The following is a 19,815-nucleotide window of genomic DNA, read 5'->3' as shown; positions in this document are numbered from 1 at the left end:
GAAAGACGCTTTAGAAACTGATTCAAACGTGCAAGATAGTCTCGTGCCCTGATTGGTTCAGAAAGCATGAATGAGAAATGTTGTGAACTTGAATGGCTTCCCAAGTATGAATTTGGCCCGATATATTATAAACAAGTAATCGTACGGGGCCCAGTAAAATTAAGGAGCAATTTCACTCGTGATTTCAAACTTTTCAAAAGTTCGAAATCACTCGTGAAATTAATCCTTGATTGTACTCGGCCCCGTATGATTACGGATACTAAATAAAGGATAAATACAATAAAAATATGAAGTTATTCCTGTGGAAATGTTTCTCCAGTCAGGCCACACTCACTGTCAGATGGATAAACACTTCTGCCAAATACCATAAATATAAATTTCAACCAAATGGCATGTAATGTTATTTTCAGTTACAGTGTCAGCAGATTTAATCTTTTTTTTATTTTGTTAAAATTTCATGGAATAAAGATTCTGACTCCGAAATCGCGTCAGGAACACTGAGACTTTTATTCTCTGTGTGTGTGTGTGTGTGTGTGTGGACTCTTATCATCGCACACTTCACACTCCTCCCGCTGATGCGACTCTCCGGCTGCGCTTCATGGCAGCTTCACACTGTAATCCGGATCAGTTATTAAACCCAGGCTTGTTTCTCTGGAAACTGATCCGGGTTCCCGCTGTGGGGACTATGTTTAAGAGGACGGGTTCCCTCTGTGGGGACTATGTTTAAGAGGACGGGTTCCCTCTGTGGGGACTATGTTTAAGAGGACGGGTTCCGGGTTCCCTCTGTGGGGACTATGTTTAAGAGGACGGGTTCCCTCTGTGGGGACTATGTTTAAGAGGATGGGTTCCTGGTTCCCTCTGTGGGGACTATGTTTAAGAGGATGGGTTCCTGGTTCCCTCTGTGGGGACTATGTTTAAGAGGATGGGTTCCGGGGTCCCTCTGTGGGGACTATGTTTAAGAGGACGGGTTCCTGGTTCCCTCTGTGGGGACTATGTTTAAGAGGATGGGTTCTGGGTTCCCTCTGTGGGGACTATGTTTAAGAGGATGGCTGAATTCGGTCCGGATTCTGGAGGCCGTGTGAACATAGACATCCTAATACATAGACGGAGAGTTGGCTGTTCTGACGCAAGAAATACGGTCGCCATCTTGGAGTGGTGAGAAAGCGCGAGATATCAAGGTACCGTCTATTAGTCTAGGGGGATTCAGTTTGCCCCTTTATCCATTAAAGAAATTAAATTGAGTGTTTTTAAATAATAAAAAAATTGAACGTTATTAATAATTTACTACTTTTAGGTAAACATTTTATTCACAAATGTCGTTTTTTTAAAAACTAAACCTTATGTTACACACTGGAAGAATGACCTCAAGCTTTTTGCCAAATCTCTAAAGTTAGTTGAAAATAAGGATGTTGGTTATTTTATATCTTTTTTGGATGACTTTGATTTACTTGATTAACATATGTAAAGATAGTTAAGTAACCCCTTTCTTGTTCATATTTTTTACTTTATTGCTATGTGTGTGTTTTACTATTTTGATGTTTTTGGATCTGTATATATATGGTGCTCTATTTGTTTGTATTTTGAATGTTTTGGGAAATAATAAAAAAAAAAAAAAGTTCCGTCTATTACTGCACGACTGAAGAAGAAGACAAGAGACAAGATGCCAGGCTGGTGCTCAGCGTACTCCTGCTCAAACGAGCGAACCGTTTCAAACAGAAGCAGGGGGATTACTTTTCACAAGTAAGATTTAACATTATCGTACTATTTGTTGTTTTTTTAAAATAGTATATTACCAGAGCTGAGAAGGAGCTAAGAGACTTAAATCATCATCAGGTAGTGGTTTCACGAGTGATGTTTTAATGTTGTATGCTAATATTATATATATTGTTATTAAATGTTTATTCATATACTACCTTTTTTTATTTATTTACTAGTTTATTTATTTACTACATTGTTATATTTTTTATGTTTGACATTAATTTGTTATAAATGTTTTGATATGCTTTAAAACAACAACAAAAAAAAGTTTGGGGGGGGGTCAGATTGTGTTGAAGGATGTAAAAGGCTCTTATAAATTCACTGACTAGATTAATTTCCCCTTTGATATGTTCTTAACAATCTATTTAAAGAAAACATACACACATTTGAATCATTATAATGGATTTAGATTGTTAAAACCGCATTTTATTTGCAACAGATTGGTGGTTGTAGCCGATAGAAAAACGTTAAGCTGTTTATATCTAATGTATTTTGTATTACACTGAGTGCAGCGGATCACCACTCCAAGATGGCGGCCCCGCGTCTCGTCAGCGCTTTTAGAATTTACATTGGATGCTCCGTCTATGTATTAGGATGTCGATGATGCTAACAATAGCTTCAGCTCAACAGCTCGTGCGGCTCAGTTAGCTTCACAGTTAGCTTCACAGTTAGCTTCGCGGTTAGCCCAGTGTGTGGTGTTTCTGTAATTAATAATTTATAATTAAATCAGTTCCCTGACTCTGTGGTTGTGTCGGTACACGGGATGAGTTTTATCATGAGGGTTAATTAAAAAACTAATCGTGTGTTTAGCGCTTCTGAGGCGCCGCCATTTTTCTTTTCGTCACTTCCGTTAAAGCCGGAAATCCCAGCTGGCCGAAATAAAAGCTCTCAAGATTATTAAAACACATATTATACATATTTATAACCCTTTTAACAATAATAAATCTACACTAGAGGCTGTTTAAGAGAGAGAATTTTCCTGGTCGGTTCTAATTCGTCTGGATCCGCTTTAGAGTTTTATGGAAAGTTGATGTGTTGCCAAGGAAACAGAGTGACGGGAGCCGCGAGGGGCCAGACGGCGCCTGTCCGGGTCAAAGAAACGCGATTTATTAAAGCCGCGGTTAATAAAAACAGCCACAGCATCAGCTTATGGATTTGAGTTCATGTGGTTTTAGTGTACACAGGTGTAATATAAAGAGTGAATTCAGTTCATATATTGTGTGTAGAGGTGATTTCAGGGAGTTTTACACTGTTATTTTTATTTATTCACCTTAACGTAAACTAAAGTTGGTTCTTAATATTAAATAAATAGCTGAATGCATACAGAGCGGTTTCAGCTCCTTAACAACCGTCGTCAAGAGGACAAACAGTTGTGGTTTAATCAGAAGCGTTTAAGTTGGCAGTATGGTCCGTTTGTGTGCGCTTTACGGCGTTCAGATTGATTTAATCGGAGCAAAGAAAGTGTTTCCTGCTTCCCTTCCTTTCCTGCTGAGAGACAGGATAAACAATGGCGAGAAAAGTGGTGACAGCGCATCTGTACAGATGACCTCCTGAGTGTTTATTTGAAAACTGTTAACCTTATAGGACCATTTAATATCCATCTTTAGATCTGGATGTTCTGAACCATTATAGACCAGACTCCAATCTCAGCTTCCTATCAAAAGTTCTGAAACGTGCTGTTGCACCTCAGTTATATCACCACTTTGCTGGAAACAACTTGTTTCCTAAAATGCCATCAACCTTATTGTCAACACCACAGACCCGAGACTGCACTGCTTCGTGTCCATGATGATCTGCTCAGAGCTGTAGACAAGGGTTTTGAGGCTTTGCTTGTACTTTTAGATTTTTTGTCAGCCTTTGACACCAGTGATCATGGCATTTAGCTGTGAAGACTTGAAGAAAGGTTTGGCTTCTCTGGCTTCGTACTGGCTTGGATCCGATCTTACTTTGAGGATCGACACCAGTTTGTCAGTGTTATGAACTTGACCTCATCTACATACAAACTTGATTGTGGCGTCCAAGAAGGCTCTGTCCTTGGTCCTATCTTCTTTTGCCTTTATGTTGCTCCACTTGAAGATGTACTGGCTACTCATGGGTTATCTGCCATGACGTATGTGGATGATGCACAATTGTACATCATTGAGAAGGGCGGCCACGATAACGCTGTTCATGTGCTACAGAACTGTTTGAATGATATAAAGACCTGGTGCCTAAACAATAAACTAGTTCTAAACAATGGCAAAACTGAACTGCGACTGATCCAGTCCAAGTTCTTGCCGTCTGTTTCTGCAGTCTCGAAAGTACGATTTGGAGGCTCAGAAATCTCACCAATGCCTGAAGCTCATAATCTTTGTTTGTTTGACCACAACTTGTCCTTCACTCAACAGATCAACAATTGCTGCAAGTCCTCCTTTCTGGTTCTGAGTCAAATTAGCAAGATTCAAAAGGGCCTGGATCAGACACCTGCTGAGAGGTTGGTCCATGCCTTTGTTCCATCAAGGCTGGATTACTGTAACAGCCTGCTTTACAGTCTGCTGGAGTACAAGCTCAAGAAACTCCAACGTGTCCTAAATTCAGCCGCCAGAGGTGTAGCATGACCTCAACATGGTGAAGACGTCACCAATGTCTTGAAGAGGCGACTCTGGCTGCCAATTAATGCCTGCATCGAGTATAATGCTGCCGTCATCACCACCATTCATGGGAAGGCGGTGGACATGGTTGAGGAGTACAAGTACTTGGGCACAATCTTTGATGATGAACTCAGATTTGCCTCCAACACAGAGGAGATCCTCAGAAAGTGCCAACAGCGACAGTACCTCCTGAGGAAGCTTAAGTCCTTTGGGGTCAGCAAGGACATTCTGACTACTTTCTACTACTCCTTCACTGAGAGTAGAATGTTGTTTTCCATAACCTGTTGGTTCCACTCCCTTAGCCTTCAGTACAAAAACTGCCTGCAGAGCACAGTCAAGGTGTGCTCTAAAATGACTGCCCCCCCCCAGGTCACTCTCAACACTGTGTGAGCAGCAGACAGTAAACTCAGTGAGCAGGATTCTTCAGGACCCTTCACATGTCCAGTTCCCTGCATTTGAGTGTGTCCCCTCAGGATGCTGGCTGCGTTGTCTGAGCTGATGAAGACAGAGGAGAAGAGCGAACTTTGTCCCCAGAGAGGTTCAGCTCCTCAACTCTCTGCCATCCTTGTCCCTCTCCTCACCCCTCCAGCCCCTTCCCCCTTCTTCACATGCACTCGAACCTGTCTGGTGCATTAACCAACCCCTCTGTACACACACCACTTTAAATATCGTCTCTGCTGCGATTGATCCTTCTCCCTCAGAAGCAAATTGCACCACACAATATTTTTGTATATACTGTTTTTTAAATGATCATATTTATACATACTGTACAGTTATTTATCCACATACTGCCACCTTGCATACTGTCATATTTTTAGGTTTAATGCATGATGATGATCTCATCTCATTATCTCTAGCCGCTTTATCCTGTTCTACAGGGTCACAGGCAAGCTGGAGCCTATCCCAGCTGACTACGGGCGAAAGGCAGGGTACACCCTGGACAAGTCGCCAGGTCATCACAGTTTTACAACATTATTATTACTTATGATTTGAATACTAATCTTCATTTCGTTTAAATTGTTTTCATAATATTTCTTACAAGTAAACACTAATTTACATTTGCTTTTCTTGTTAATTTATTATTTGCTCACATCGTGATTTTTACTGTTAGAGAATTGAGACTCTGAAATGCTTTGAAATAAATTATTAGATATTTTTACAGCACACACAGAGACTCGATACATGTTTCAGATTCATACACATTAATAACTAAAAATAAATTAGTGTTATTATTAATCACCGGACAATTTTTCCCTCCACTAGATGGCAGTAAAGCGCTTCCAACCTGAGATTACTGTTGAGTGAAATGTGTTTTTCTCTGAACTGAACTGCTGAAGGCGCTGTTAGGATGCTGCTGGATTATTATTATTATTAGGGCCCGAGCCCTATGGGCGAAGGCCCTATTGTTCTTGTAAGAGTTCACTATTATTATTCTTCCGTCTTCTTCTTCTTCTTCTTCTTCTTTATTTTTCTCCGCTGTTGGGCCATTTTCGGGGCGCTTGCCATGGGCAAAAACGCACGAAATTTGGCACCACTTCCGAGAATTGCCACCGCTACTCAGAACCAAAAGCCCAAACTTGGCCGGGGCTCAGGGCCTCTATAGCGCCCCCTAAGTCATTGTGATTTTGGCCTCCCGCATTAAGGTGCCTGGTTGCCATGTAGTTTGTAGTAGTGGCATGCCATTTGGTACGCATATGTCTCTCACTAAGCCGGACAAAAATGTAATGCCAATGCATTAGCCACGCCCAACAGGAAGTGAGGTAATTTCACTTTTGTGCGAAATGCATGGCCACGAAGACGGCGCAACTCCTCCTAGACCGTTCATAGGAATGTCACCAAAATTGATAGACATCATCTACAGACATGGCTGACAAAAGTTACTAAATACGTTTCACGTTGGATAAACCGTTCAGAAGTTATACGTCAATCAATTTTCACTTCAAAATTTTACATGCTAAAAAATTCATAACAAATCTTCTAATTGCTCAAAACTGCTCATACTTCACACGCAAATCAATCATTGGGCTTCTGACATGTTACCCAATTTCTGTGATATTTCGCCACTGGGGGCGCTATTTTTGGGCAAAAAATCCAATCTTTCCTCAAATTTGGTCAAACTTCACGGCCACCCTCTTACTACCTCCCATGTCATGTATACCACATTTTGGGACTTTTCGTCCATGGGGGGCGCTGTTTTTGGCCGACGCAATTTCTCCAAAACGGGTTTTTGGTAAATAATTCCATAATGCTTTTCCTTCACACCACTACCTTGTGATAGTACGTTGCTGTTGTAGACACTTATTTTTCCATCTCATAATCGCTCATGTACAGCATAGCGCCACCTACTGACATGGGAAAAACCAAAAAATTTATTCTTCAAAAATCTATTTCTCATCTTCTATTTACTCAAATGTCATCAAACTTCATACGCAAACTCGTCATAGCTCACCTGACATATACGCCAAATTTTGTGCACTTTCGCCACTGGGGGTGCTGGTTATGGCAAAAATGATATTGCAGCTTCTGATTTGTCAAACTTGGCGAGCAAACTCTTTACAAGACCCTTATTGGGGCGCTTGCCATGGTCGACAACGCTCGAAATTTTGCCCCTTTTTCTTGGACTGCCACCGCTACTGAGAACCAGAAGCCCAGATCCAGGCGGGCCTCAGGGCCTCTATAGCGCCCCCTAACGTGCTGTGATTTTTGCCTCTCGCTTTGAGGTGCCTGGTTGCCATGTAGTTCGTAGTGGTGGCATGCCCTTTGGTACGCATATTTATCTCACGAAGCCGGACAACAATGTAATGCCAATGCCTTAGCCACGCCCAACAGGAAGTGAGGTAATTTCACTTTTGTGCGAAATGCATGGCCACGAAGACGGCGCAACTCCACCTAGACCGTTCATAGGAACGTCACCAAAATTGATACACATCATCTACAGACATGGCTGACAAAAGTTGCTACATAGGTTTCACGTAGGGTGAACCGTTCAGAAGTTTTACGTCAATCAATTTTCAATGCAGAATTTTACATGCTTAAAAATTCATAACAAATCTTCTAATTGCTCAAAACTGCTCATACTTCACACGCAAATCAGTCATTGGGGTTCTGACATGTTACCCAATTTCTGTGATGTTTCGCCACTGGGGGCGCTATTTTTGGGCAAAAAATCCAATCTTTCCTCAAATTTGGTCAAACTTCACGGCCACCCTCTTACTACCTCCCATTTCATGTATACCACATTTTGGGAATTTTCGTCCATGGGGGGCACTGTTTTTGGCCGACGCAATTTCTCCAAAACGGGTTTTTGGTAAATAATTCCATAATGCTTTTCCTTCACACCACTACCTTGTGATAGTACGTTGCTGTTGTAGACACTTATTTTTCCAACTCATAATCGCTCATGTACAGCATAGCGCCACCTACTGACATGGGAAAAACCACAAAGTTTATTCTTCAAAAAACTATATCTCATCTTCTATTTACGCCATTGTGGGTGTAATGTCTCTTGCTGAAGATGCTGTGGAAGGTTTTTCGCGGGGACGCATGCCCCCGCCCCCCTTGGCCGCTGGCGCGAGGGCCCGTCGAGGCCGCTTGCGGCTTTAATTATTATTATTATTGGCAAACCCTAAACATTATAGAAAACAAAAGATCATAATAAAAATAAAATCGGGGATCATGGGCTTCAGCCGGGTTTCAGTCCAAATCAAACCACAGCAGCACTTCATCGACTTCTGTCAAATCAGAACTCGATGGTCCCCATAAGGAAAGTGTTGTTGTTGTTGTGGTTGTTGTTTGAACAATAAATAAATCAAAGAGGCAAAATGTGTCCTTTTCATTCCTGAGGTTCAGGCTGGGGTTCGGTTCAGCTGCAGTCACAGCATTAATTAAGTGCATTAATAATGATGTCAGTGGAAGGTCCTCAGAAGGACAGGAAGACTAACGTGTGTGTGTTTACATTTATTCATTTAGCTGAAGCTTTTATGATCCAGTGGAGATGCCGAGGGTTAAGGGTCGAGCTCAAGGTGGTGCTGGGATTTGAACTCACAACCTTCTGATCAGTCGATAAATACTGTTTTATTTTTTACTGCCTGAGATGTTCTATAAGGGCATCGACCACAGATTCATCACTACAAGAGCCGCTCACTCAACTCCAACACACATCACATTATACTCAAAATAATCAAAGCACTTTTATTTCATTGAATGGATAAAAATAGATGATTGTTACACAATATGAAAAAGAGCCAATAAAACTCTGCAGAATGTAAAATATTGACTTGTTCTCATTGTGGAAAGATAAAAAGTCACATTAACTTGTATATTGTTGATGAAGATGTAATATTAAAATGAACTGGCCATCACTCATTTAAAAAGTGTGAATATTGAATTAAAGCTGAGATTATAAAACAAACATCTGAGAATATTCAATGAAAACTGAGAATATAAAACAAAATCCTGAGAATAAGGAAACAAACCTGAGAATTTAAAATGAAAATCTGAGAATGTGTAATGAAACCTGTATATATATTTATGATACTTGCATAGACTATATCTGGCTTGTAACATCGCCAGCTACTGAATAAAAATGACAACAAAAACGCAATATAGCAAGCGATCTAATGAGCACGTCATGGTCTGAATATTTCATGAAGGAATTCTCGAATCCGTCTCAATGAGATGTTTTACAGTTAAAAGCACAGCATTGAACATAAAGGTAAATGTGTCTTTAAAAATGTAAAAACACACATTGTTTTAAGGAATCCAAAGATTTGTGTTCTTTTGCCAAGTGGCTTATAGTTACTAAGACATTTGTAAAAGAGTGAATAACAGGTTGAATGTAAAAGATGAAGATGAATATTATATGAGTTGAGCTGAAATAATTGGTGAGATAAATGAGGTGTGGTGTGTCAGTGATATTGAAGCTGACTTATAGCATTAAAAGTGTTGTAAAAGAAAAGCTGGAGACATTGCATTAGGGGATATGAAAGGTGATTTAACTCTCCTCCTCTATTTGCTAATAACTCGGGGAAAATGAACACAGTTCAGGAAACATGACATTATTGGAAGGATAATAAAATCATTTTTTGTGTTTATAAAAGTTGAAATGTAATTTCCTGAGAAAAGGCCTTTGGTGGCGTGTCTCAGTCACATGGTCCCTGTCTTTCTGAGATTTCTCCTCCACGTCATCATATTCTGTAAAATAAATACATTGACCTCTTTAATAGATCCTGTGTATTGTATTAATCGGGATGTAAAACCTTAAAAATACAGTCAGTGATGCACGATGTGGGAATGTCTTTAATATTCTATCAATAAAAAAGAGAAAAAAGGAGATTTATCAGTTCAGCTTTCTTAATATGAACACAGGCCATGTGTATAAGATGTGGAAGTAAATGAGACATAAATATAGGTCTTATCTAAACTGTGGAATAAATATGACGGCACTTGTTCAATGACAGAATGGAGATTACAGAACAGAAAGCTGATATTTATATTAGATATGGTATAGAATAGAGTCACACTTTAACTTTGCTGCCTTTGCACTCACGTACATTACCAGAATAAACAACTCACTCACTTTCTGTCTCTCCTCCATCCTGTTCCTCAGTGATGACATCATCATAATCTTCTGGACCGTCTCCTGAAGAAATCAATGAATCAGTAATAAACCACTGTGTGTGTTGCTGTTCTAGTAAAATACTGAGTTACAGGGTGGTGTGATGAAGCTGAGTTACTGCTACCACCCTAACGTTGATCATTTACCTACAACAGCATGTCCCCAAGTGGTTTATTCCTCTTAGACCATGGGACTTTGCCAACAATTGCAGTTTTTCACTGAGTAAAGAATTAGATCTTGTACTTTTCATCCATTTATAGTTACAGATAATGTTGTATATCTTTGGAAAAATAAGTTTGTTCCTTTGCTCACTGATGTCATCGCAGCTATAAACAGTGGTTCCCTCAGCAGCTTTTCTTTTTTTGTTTATTTCCAGAAAAAAATCTGACCTGTGATGATGTTTGGGTTTGTTTCCATGGTAACTGCATCATCATAGTTCTCGGACACGTCCTCTGTCAGAATGTGGAGATAAAAGCTATTAAATCCACATGAATGTCATTAATGATGGTTTGGATGCTTGTGGATGCGACACTGTCACATTATTATCATACCTTTCAGTATAACTGACTTCTGATCAGCTGGAATGGTGTCATCATAATTCTCCGCTTCATCCTCTACACCAAAACACAGATATTTAAAGAGAGTTAAAGTTTACTGAAGTGGCAGTTTGTACACTGTGTATTTGATGACGCAATGCAAAATGACGTCGTATACATGTCAAAAATGTCATGACACACAAAGCAAGAAACAAACTGATGTGCAGTGTGTGTGTTTAATTTCTACTGCTTTCTAAAACAAATCCCCAAACAGAACCACACCCTCCACGTTATCAGGGATCGGTCCAGCAGTGACGGCATCATCGTAGTCCTCTGGTGGCTCGACTCTTCCTGTATCACCTAAATGAAATAAAAGCAGAGGGTCTGTACAAACAGCTCCATCACATTCTGACCTCATGGTTTCATGTCAAGTCACTAAATTTATGGGATCAGTTCACAACTGCACCCACTTATGAAGTCACTGGTGTCGATGACGTCATCATAATACTCCGCCTTTTCTCCAATCCCAGACTTGACTGTAAAAAGAACCATTTGTTTGTTTGGGGTTTTTAAACACATTTATACTCAATAAAATCCTCATCCAAAGAAGCTTTGATCAATTTGATTAGAGGGATTTCAGAAGCTTAAAGTAAGATCAGGTTGATTGTGAGATGTCATGTGTCAGCATTAAAACACTGGAGTTCCTGTAATTCTTCGATACAATACATCATAATCACGTCTCAGAAAGGACACGTTTAGTCATTTCTGATTTTTAATTGCAATTCTAATCTCGTTCAGTTCATGGAGTTCAGCAAACTCACACTCTGGGCTTTTTTACCTGAGAGAAGCTCATCATCCACATGCTCATACCCAGAATGCTGTTCTTCAGAGAGGAGACTTCCTGTTACAGGAGAGCAGCACGGTCATGAGACACACACGCACACACACACACACAGAGAGAGAGAAATGCACCTGTACAGGAAAACATTCACAGGAAAGCTGAACACAGGCGGAAAAAAGACGAGTTGCAGGTGTGTTTTGAGATTTTAAAGGACAGCTGGTGCAGATACCAGAAAATTGTCAAAGCTGAAAAGACAAAATATTTTTCTGATATTATTTGAAATAACTGTCATAAAGCTCATGTTCTTTTTAGTGCCATTAACACTGTTCTTAATTCCCCCCAATCTGCTCGTCCTGATGTTTCCCCAGAAACCTGTGAAAAATTCCTCCACTTCTTTGTGGACAAGATTGCGAGCCTTAGAGCATCATCTCACCCCCCTTCTTATGAGCCGTCTATCACTGTCACTCGCTCTGCTGCTTTTACCCACTTTGAGCCTGTGTCTCTTTCTCTCTGAAAGGAAATTATTGGTCAGATGAAATCTTCAGCTTGTCCCACAGATGTTGTCCCCCCTCGCCTTTTTCAAGAGATTTTGGAAACTATTGGCCCAAACATCCAAATGGTTATGGACAGCAGTCTCTCCTCAGGTGTTGTTCCAGTACATTTGAAGCCTGCAGTAGTGCAACGACTGATCACAAAACCTCATCTGGACTCCGCAGTCCTCTCCGATTTTACACCAATTTCTAAACTCGCTTTCAAAAATACTGGAGAAAGTTGTGTTCTTACAATTGCAATCTTTTTTAGACACACACGGCGTTCTTGAGGTGTTCCAGTCTGGTTTTAAAGTCCTTCACGGCACTGAATCTGCACTTTTAAAAGTTTGAACCATCTTTTATTGGCTACTGACTCCAGGGATTCTGCCGTTCTGATGCTTTTCCATCTAACAGCTCCATTCAACACAGTAGACCACAGCATCCTCATCTCCTGCCTGGAGCATTGTGTGGGCATTAAAGCTCCTGCTCTGGAGGGCTTCAGCTCTTACTTGTCCTGTACTGGCCTTCCTTCACCGACTCCCTATAGGGTTTAGATCCATTTTTATTTTCCAAAAACAATTCATTAAATGGGCGAGCTCCGCCCTCTCTCTCTGACCTTTTACAGCCACACGTCCCATCAAGGTCACTCAGGTCACTGACCGGTTGCTTTGGGTGTCGCGTTCCAAAATCGAGGTTGAAGCCCAGGGGAGATGGTGCCTTTGCAGTTGTCGCCCCCAAACTGTTACTGTTGGATTGGTATTTTTGGTGATGTTTATTTTTTTTTCCAAAAGTTTTTGGTTTTGGATGAAATTTTAACTGCTGGTAGCCACAGACAACGGAAATTCACTGACCCAAGATGAGCGACCTTGACCTATTTTTCAAGGTCACAGAGCACATTTTGTGTGTTTTTTGTTGAAAATGTCATTTCATTTATTACAGTATCTCCTAAAGATATTAGGATTTCCCCCTGGATTTTATGTAAATAAATGATGAGCTCATTTCCTGCACAAAAAGCTTCGACACCAGTCAAGTGGAAAGTGACGTGCTCTGGACTGCGGTCCAAAACGTTTTTTTTTTTTATCTCATCAGCTCAAACCACATGTTCATAAACACCAATGGTGCCAAAATTTATGATTTGCTCTGGACCAGTGCAGGTTCTTCTTTGGTCATGAATTCTTTATTCTTTTTATTCAAGAAATATTTATTCTTTAAAACTGAATTTAATGTATTTTGGCGCTTGCAAAAATGGTCACTATTGCCATTTCACCATGAAATATTGATTTTGGCTTCTAATATGTTCCAGTAAACGACCCCAAACACCGACCCGTTCTACCAGAATCAAGTGTCAAATCTGACCTTTGACCTACTGTGAGAGGTCAAAAAGGTCATTTTCTGTTTCTGACGGTACTATTTTCAAAAAATCATAAAAATAGTTTCATATTTACAGACAATGACCTTGTATTTTTTCTTTAGTGCATATTCTTTTGTAGATTATTGACAAACTGACATATTTTATCAAAAGCTGGAGATAAAAATGACAGAAATTCCCCAGTGTGATGGTTATCACTGAAAACTTTGCGTCGGTGTTTTCTCCACTTTTACCCGAAACTCTGACCTCGACATAAATGAAATGTATTATTCAGTGTGTATAATTTACATCTGCTCTCTCTGTTCGTTCTGTCAAATCACAGGTTTCTCTGATATTTTCAGCTCTAAAGTCTGAAAAACTATTACAGTAAAAGAGACAAAAATGTCATTTTCACCATGAAATAAAGTTTTTGGCTGAGAACATGTGACAGTAAACGACCCCAAATATACACCCATTCTCCCTGAATCAACTGTCAGATTTGACCTTTGAGCTCCTTTGCGAGGTCGGGTCGGTGATTTTCAGTTTTTAATGCACTAATTCCGTCAGCTGTTTCCATGGAAAGATACTTTAGGGAGTAAACACAATCTTCAGTGCAGATTGTAATGGAAATAAAACACAAACAGATGGAGTTTCTATAAAATGATCCAGAAGAGGAAAGTTGTGTTTAAAAAGAGAAGTGGATGAGGTTTGTGTGTCAGTGTGTAAGAAGAGAAATCATCGTCAGGCTTTTAAAAAGTGTAACTGGTGAACAGTGCAGTGAAAGTGTAGATTGGATGGAGTGTAAATGCATCATAAGAAGAGTAACATTACACAACTCTGTGTGTGTGTGTGTGTGTAGGGGGAACTGTCTGGAGTGAGCCGCGAGGTGAATGTCGCTCGGTGTGAAGCAAATGGTGCGAGACTGTTAACATTAACATTGTCAGTTTACATTTGAAACAGATGAAGATTCGAAATTATCAGTGACATTTTCAGATTATTATTATTATTATTATCTCATCTCATTATCTCTAGCCGCTTTATCCTTCTACAGGGTCGCAGGCAAGCTGGAGCCTATCCCAGCTGACTACGGGCAAAAGGCGGGGTACACCCTGGACAAGTCGCCAGGTCATCACAGGGCTGACACATAGACACAGACAACCATTCACACTCACATTCACACCTACGGTCAATTTAGAGTCACCAGTTAACCTAACCTGCATGTCTTTGGACTGTGGGGGAAACCGGAGCACCCGGAGGAAACCCACGTGGACACGGGGAGAACATGCAAACTCGGCACAGAAAGGCCCTCGCCGGCCACGGGGCTCGAACCCAGAACCTTCTTGCTGTGAGGCGACAGCGCTAACCACTACACCACCGTGCCGCCCATTATTATTATTATTATTATCATTATTATTATCATTATTATTATTATATGGTTTGATTTGTCTCTTAACTTTATTGGGTTGTGATGATTGTACAGCACTTTGCTCAACTGAATTCTGTCTCGACACCACATGGACTCCAACTGCACACTTCCTCTCACACACACTTATTTTTATTTATTTTTGGTAAATCACACACACACACACACACACACACACACACACACACACACACACACACACACAGAGGGAGGGAGAGAGTAATGCACCTGTACAGGAAGACACACGGGGGGGGGGGGGGGGGGGGGTGTTAGAGTGCATGCACACACACAGGTAGAGAGGGGGGTTCAGGGCTAAGGAGGGGGCGGGGTGTTGCAGGAAAGTGCGCACACACACACTTGCACTAAATCAGAAGCTTTAATAGATGTTTATCAGCAGAATTCTGTCTCGACACCACATGGACTCCAACTGCACACTTCCTCTCACACACACTTATTTTTATTCATTTTAATTGATTTGTTGTAAAGAAATAAATCTCACTGGATTTGGGGGAAAATATTGTTTGAAGGCCCGCTCCCACAATAACTCTAACTATAAATAACTGGGTCCCCTGCAGTGTATGTAGTCGGTGCTCACACCAGAGCGATATGGATCCCTATAGCCCAGGCCTGGGTTTATCCGTATCGCTGCTTCTGGAGCGATGTTTCCAGGCCTGGACCTGATCCCATCAAACATCTGACCAATCAGCTCATTGTTTAAACCAACAATCATGAATATTTATTTCCCTGAGGGTCAGGACCAAGCGATATTATAGTGGGGATTATAGTTGTGGTGTTTCTGCTCCAGACTGGAACTAAACTCAGGCAGAGGGAGAGTCAGAGTTGGAGTTATAGGTAGAGTTATAGTTATGGGTGTTGTGGGACCGGGCCCTCAGTGTGATGGAGATCAGTTCACATCTCACTCACCTCTTTGAGTGGAGCTCCTGATTCTTCTCGTGATGGATCTGTGGTTGATCTCCTCATAGACTGCCTCAGGCTGAGTCTTACGCCTCGTCTTAGAGACATCTGGGAGTGGAGAATAATAATAATAATAATAATAATAATAATAATAATAATAATAATAATGAGTTTGTATTTGTGAATAATTCTGAATACCAATTTTGAATAAAGTGTGTGATTGTAAATAATATAATCCAATAATAGAGTTGGTGTTGTAGAGAAAAGAAAATGTGTGAATGTGTCGTACCTCTCCTGAGCGCTCTGTTCTGGTAAAACAGGAGCAGCAGAAGCACGAAGGCCAGGAAGAGCAGCGTTCCCAACACAAAGAGAACCAGTGGAGGGCTGGATGGAGCTCCAGCTGATCTTCTTGGAGTCGTTCTTGTTCTTAACTGAGCTCCTGAAATTAAATCACAGCAGAGAATCTTCACAGGACAGTGTATTCATCAATATTTAGAAAAATGGGGGACAGAAATAAATATTGTACCTGTTGTGATGGTGTTTGTTGCTGATGTGGGATTAATAGCAGGGGACACAGAAAATTCTGGAACAAAAAAAATCCATTAATTCAGTCTTGTATTTTTTAACACTGGGAGAAAAGTGTAATGAGCGGAGACAGAAAGCTGAAAAGTTAGTGCACCCCTCTGACCTGCACAGGTGACTCCAGCATGAGAGCAGTCAGTGTGGCTCTTCAGGGAATGATGACAGTCCCACAGGTGAATCTCATCCCCTCGACACTTCACTCTGTTCAGCCAGATCATCCCTTCACCAGAACCAGTAACATTCCTCTCAGCTCTCAGCGCCGACCCACAGCCCAGCTGCCTGCACACCACCTGAGCGTCCCTGATGTTCCACTGATCATCACAAACGGAGCCCCACGTAGCGTTATGATACACCTCCAACCTCCCAGAGCAGCTTCCCTTATCTCCCCTCAGCCTGAGAGACCAGCGCTCTACATCACACACATCACACATGAGGAAACACACCCACGCTGAAGAACAGCTCCAGTCACACAGCTCACTACAACACAATGATAATACAACCTTATATTACACTCAGCATGGGCTCGTTTACCAAAAACACTTTCTGAGGTCTTCTGAAAAAGAATCTCATACCAACTCCATATCCAGGTGTTTACTTTGACGTGTTATTCACAAATAAAGGAATGAATTGCTGCTGAATGAAATCATGTAAAGCAGTAAGATCAGCTTTGGGTTCTGTTTCCTGATTTGATCTCTGTTGGTTGAATTTTCATGAAGTGTGAGGAAGACTGATGCCCTCAGGATGGTTCTATGAGGAAATCCATTCAAGTCCTCAGAAAATGATTTTATAAACACATGAGGAAATATCTTCTGTCACGAACAAATGCAAATGAAGAACAGTCCAAAAAGCTTTTCCTTATCCATCCTTACTTGAGCAATGTTTCTGAGAGGGAAATGAAGAGCACTCTTCTCGTGGATGGAGAGACTTTCCATCATCTGCAGGAATAAAATCCATGCATTAATGAAAAGGTTTCACATGCAGGTTTATCTCTCAGAGCAGACTTTCCTCAGACTTTTCACAGGATTTTTTACCAAATACACTTTATATTTCAGCAACATTAGTTATACACTATTCACAATGAAACACTGCAGTTTATGGCAACGGACAGAAGCAGAAAAGTCTGAATCCACCCACCTGTACAGGTAATATGAACCACCTCATCACCATTATCACAGCGGTTCTGTCCCCAGGGTGAAGATGGACACTGCCACAGATTAGAGTCGTGTTTCCTACACTTCAGATGATCCAGCCAGTTCGGAGCAGATTTTACTCTCGCTGCAGTGTTTGACAGACTGCCACGTCTTCCACAGTTCAGCTCTCGACACACCATGTTTACTGTCTCATCAGCCATCTGATTGTGACACACATTACCCCATGTTCCATTGTAGAACACTTCCAGATTCCCCTCACAGCCCTCTGTGAGTCGGATCTCTTTAAACTCTGCTGGAAGAAGAATGACTTCGACTTCATTTGTAAAAATCCTGTTTTATTGACTCAGTTAAAGATGTGTAATATTATATTTCTGTAAAAAGATATTCATTATAGATGACATTTATAAACAGCTCCTTACTCTCATGTTGAATTTCAGGAACTTTGGAGCTGAGTTTTGAAACACAGACATGCCCATATTTAACAGGTTTAATCTCAGTCATCACACTGTACCTGAGCACACGACTCCTACGTCCTCCTGGTGTCCACATTCACCCTCTTCACACAGCTGAAATCTGCAGTTCCACAGGGACATCTCGTTCCCCTCACACTCCACCTCATTCAGCCATATGGACCCAGTTCCAGGACCAAACCAGGCTGGTATGTGGGTACTGAGGGCCTCTCCACACTGCAGCTGTCTGCACACCACCTGCGCATCCTCAATATCCCATGAGTCATCACACACTGTCCCCCACGAGCCGCTGTGAAAAACCTCCAGCCTTCCTGCACAGTCTCCACCAGAACCAACCAGCCTGATGGAGCTGGGGTCTGAGTTAAAGATTTATTTAATTTAATAAAGTATATAAAACTAATATCCCTTTGTAGACTATGTGATTATTCTCTGTATTTAATAGAACACTTTAGAATGATAAAACATTGATTCCTGTTGTTAATCGCTGCTCATTGGTCGGTGTTGTGCTGCTTACCTGAGCAGGTGATGTACAGCTGTTCCCCGGAGCTACAGCTGACATATTGTGCTCTGCTGCAGTTCCCCAGATGAGCTTCAGTCCCAGAGCAGCTGAAACCTGTTACACACATGTGTTTGTGTTCAGTGGTGGATGGAGAGGAGCGGTAGTTCAGCTCGGAGCCACAGCCCAGCTGTCTGCAGAGCACAGACGCCTCAGACAGACTCCACAAGTCCAGGAGAACTCTCCTCCAGTCCTGCCTGAAATAAATCTCCACCTCCCCCTGACACTCGTTCCCTCCAGACAACTGCACTCGCCCCTCATGAAGCGCCACGGATGATCCTGAAGCAGAAGAACATGGTTTAAATATTCTAATGAACACTGAGTTTATTCACTAACGTGGTGTACGTGATGTTAATATCTCACCATTACAGATGACTCCAGCATCGTGTTGATGAGAGCATGCAGCTCGACTCCATGATGAGATGCCACATTGTGAGAGGTGTGTCTCATTCCCCTGACAATCAAACACATCAGCCCAGATGGGGTCACGCCCCTCCCCAAACCAGTCGACCTCCACCACAGCCCTCCCACAATCCAGCTGTGCACAGAGAACATCTGCAGCTCTCCTATCCCAGCTTGCAGCACAAACTGTGCCCCACTCACTGAGGTACTGGAGCTCCACTCGACCGGAACAGGAGTCCGATCCGTTCACCAGCCGCGCCCCTGTGTGAGCTGAACAAACAGCCGAGAGCTCGGTGAAAGAGGAAAATTAACAAAGGCACCTTAAAGTTTGATTGACAGGTTTGTGGTTTCTATTTAAACAGAAGTTAAATCATGATACTTAACCAGAACATTTTAATCCCACATCGTTGTCATGGGAACAGGTTGAGTGTTTGAGTGAAGATGATGTTGGACAGAAGTAAATCTCAGATTCGTTTCCTCTACACTGCAGCTCCTCTGTCCACACCTGACCCTCCCCTCGGCCAAAAGCAGCTGAACCCAGCACCTCCACAGGAATCCCACAGCCCAGCTCTCTGCACACAACCTCTGCATCCTGCTGGTCAAAGTCAGCATCACACACTGTGGGCCAGGAACCTCCATGAAACACCTCCACTCTCCCAGAGCACCGGTGAGGCCCAGCAGAGAGTCTCGAACCCTGACCTGGGTTTTATTTCATTGAGTAAAAAATGTACACATTTTCAGTTAAAATATCAATAAATCATGACAATGGAGTTGCAAAATGCTTTAAATTTACATAAAATCTAAAATCTAATTCCAATATTGTTCTGATATTATCATTTTTTTTCACAAGTACAACAGTTTACCTGAACAGATGACTCCAGCACTAATTTGCTGATTACAAAAATGTCCCCCTTGTGAGCTGCAGTTGTTCAGTGTTGACTCTGATCCTCTGCAGTACAAATCGTGTATCCAGATTGGTCCTGATCCTCGTCCAAAATCAGCCCAATACTGCAGATCTACAGGCTCCCCACAGCGCAGCTCTCCACACACCACTGC

General features: G+C 41.6%; 1 protein-coding gene across 1 annotated transcript in view; it reads right to left on the bottom strand.

Moving 5' to 3' along the window:
- Nucleotides 1–10,207: 10,207 nt before the first annotated feature.
- The window catches only part of LOC132870172 (scavenger receptor cysteine-rich type 1 protein M130-like), a 20,812-nt gene continuing 11,204 nt past the window's right edge, over nucleotides 10,208–19,815 (bottom strand). Inside the window, exons 3-15 of the mRNA XM_060903754.1 lie at nucleotides 19,144–19,458; nucleotides 18,721–19,029; nucleotides 18,311–18,636; nucleotides 17,843–18,167; nucleotides 17,283–17,620; nucleotides 17,050–17,083; nucleotides 16,287–16,589; nucleotides 16,125–16,181; nucleotides 15,888–16,037; nucleotides 15,608–15,706; nucleotides 11,380–11,442; nucleotides 10,557–10,619; nucleotides 10,208–10,457 (exon numbers count right to left, since the gene is read on the bottom strand). Of these exons, the coding sequence (XP_060759737.1) occupies nucleotides 10,372–10,457; nucleotides 10,557–10,619; nucleotides 11,380–11,442; nucleotides 15,608–15,706; nucleotides 15,888–16,037; nucleotides 16,125–16,181; nucleotides 16,287–16,589; nucleotides 17,050–17,083; nucleotides 17,283–17,620; nucleotides 17,843–18,167; nucleotides 18,311–18,636; nucleotides 18,721–19,029; nucleotides 19,144–19,458 (2,468 nt within the window). The 3' untranslated portion in view covers nucleotides 10,208–10,371. The remainder of the gene's footprint in view (nucleotides 10,458–10,556; nucleotides 10,620–11,379; nucleotides 11,443–15,607; nucleotides 15,707–15,887; nucleotides 16,038–16,124; nucleotides 16,182–16,286; nucleotides 16,590–17,049; nucleotides 17,084–17,282; nucleotides 17,621–17,842; nucleotides 18,168–18,310; nucleotides 18,637–18,720; nucleotides 19,030–19,143; nucleotides 19,459–19,815) is intronic.

This window comes from Neoarius graeffei, chromosome 21, assembly GCF_027579695.1.
Source record: "Neoarius graeffei isolate fNeoGra1 chromosome 21, fNeoGra1.pri, whole genome shotgun sequence".
Lineage (NCBI taxonomy): Eukaryota > Metazoa > Chordata > Actinopteri > Siluriformes > Ariidae > Neoarius > Neoarius graeffei.
This window is presented reverse-complemented; position numbering and strand designations above follow the sequence as displayed.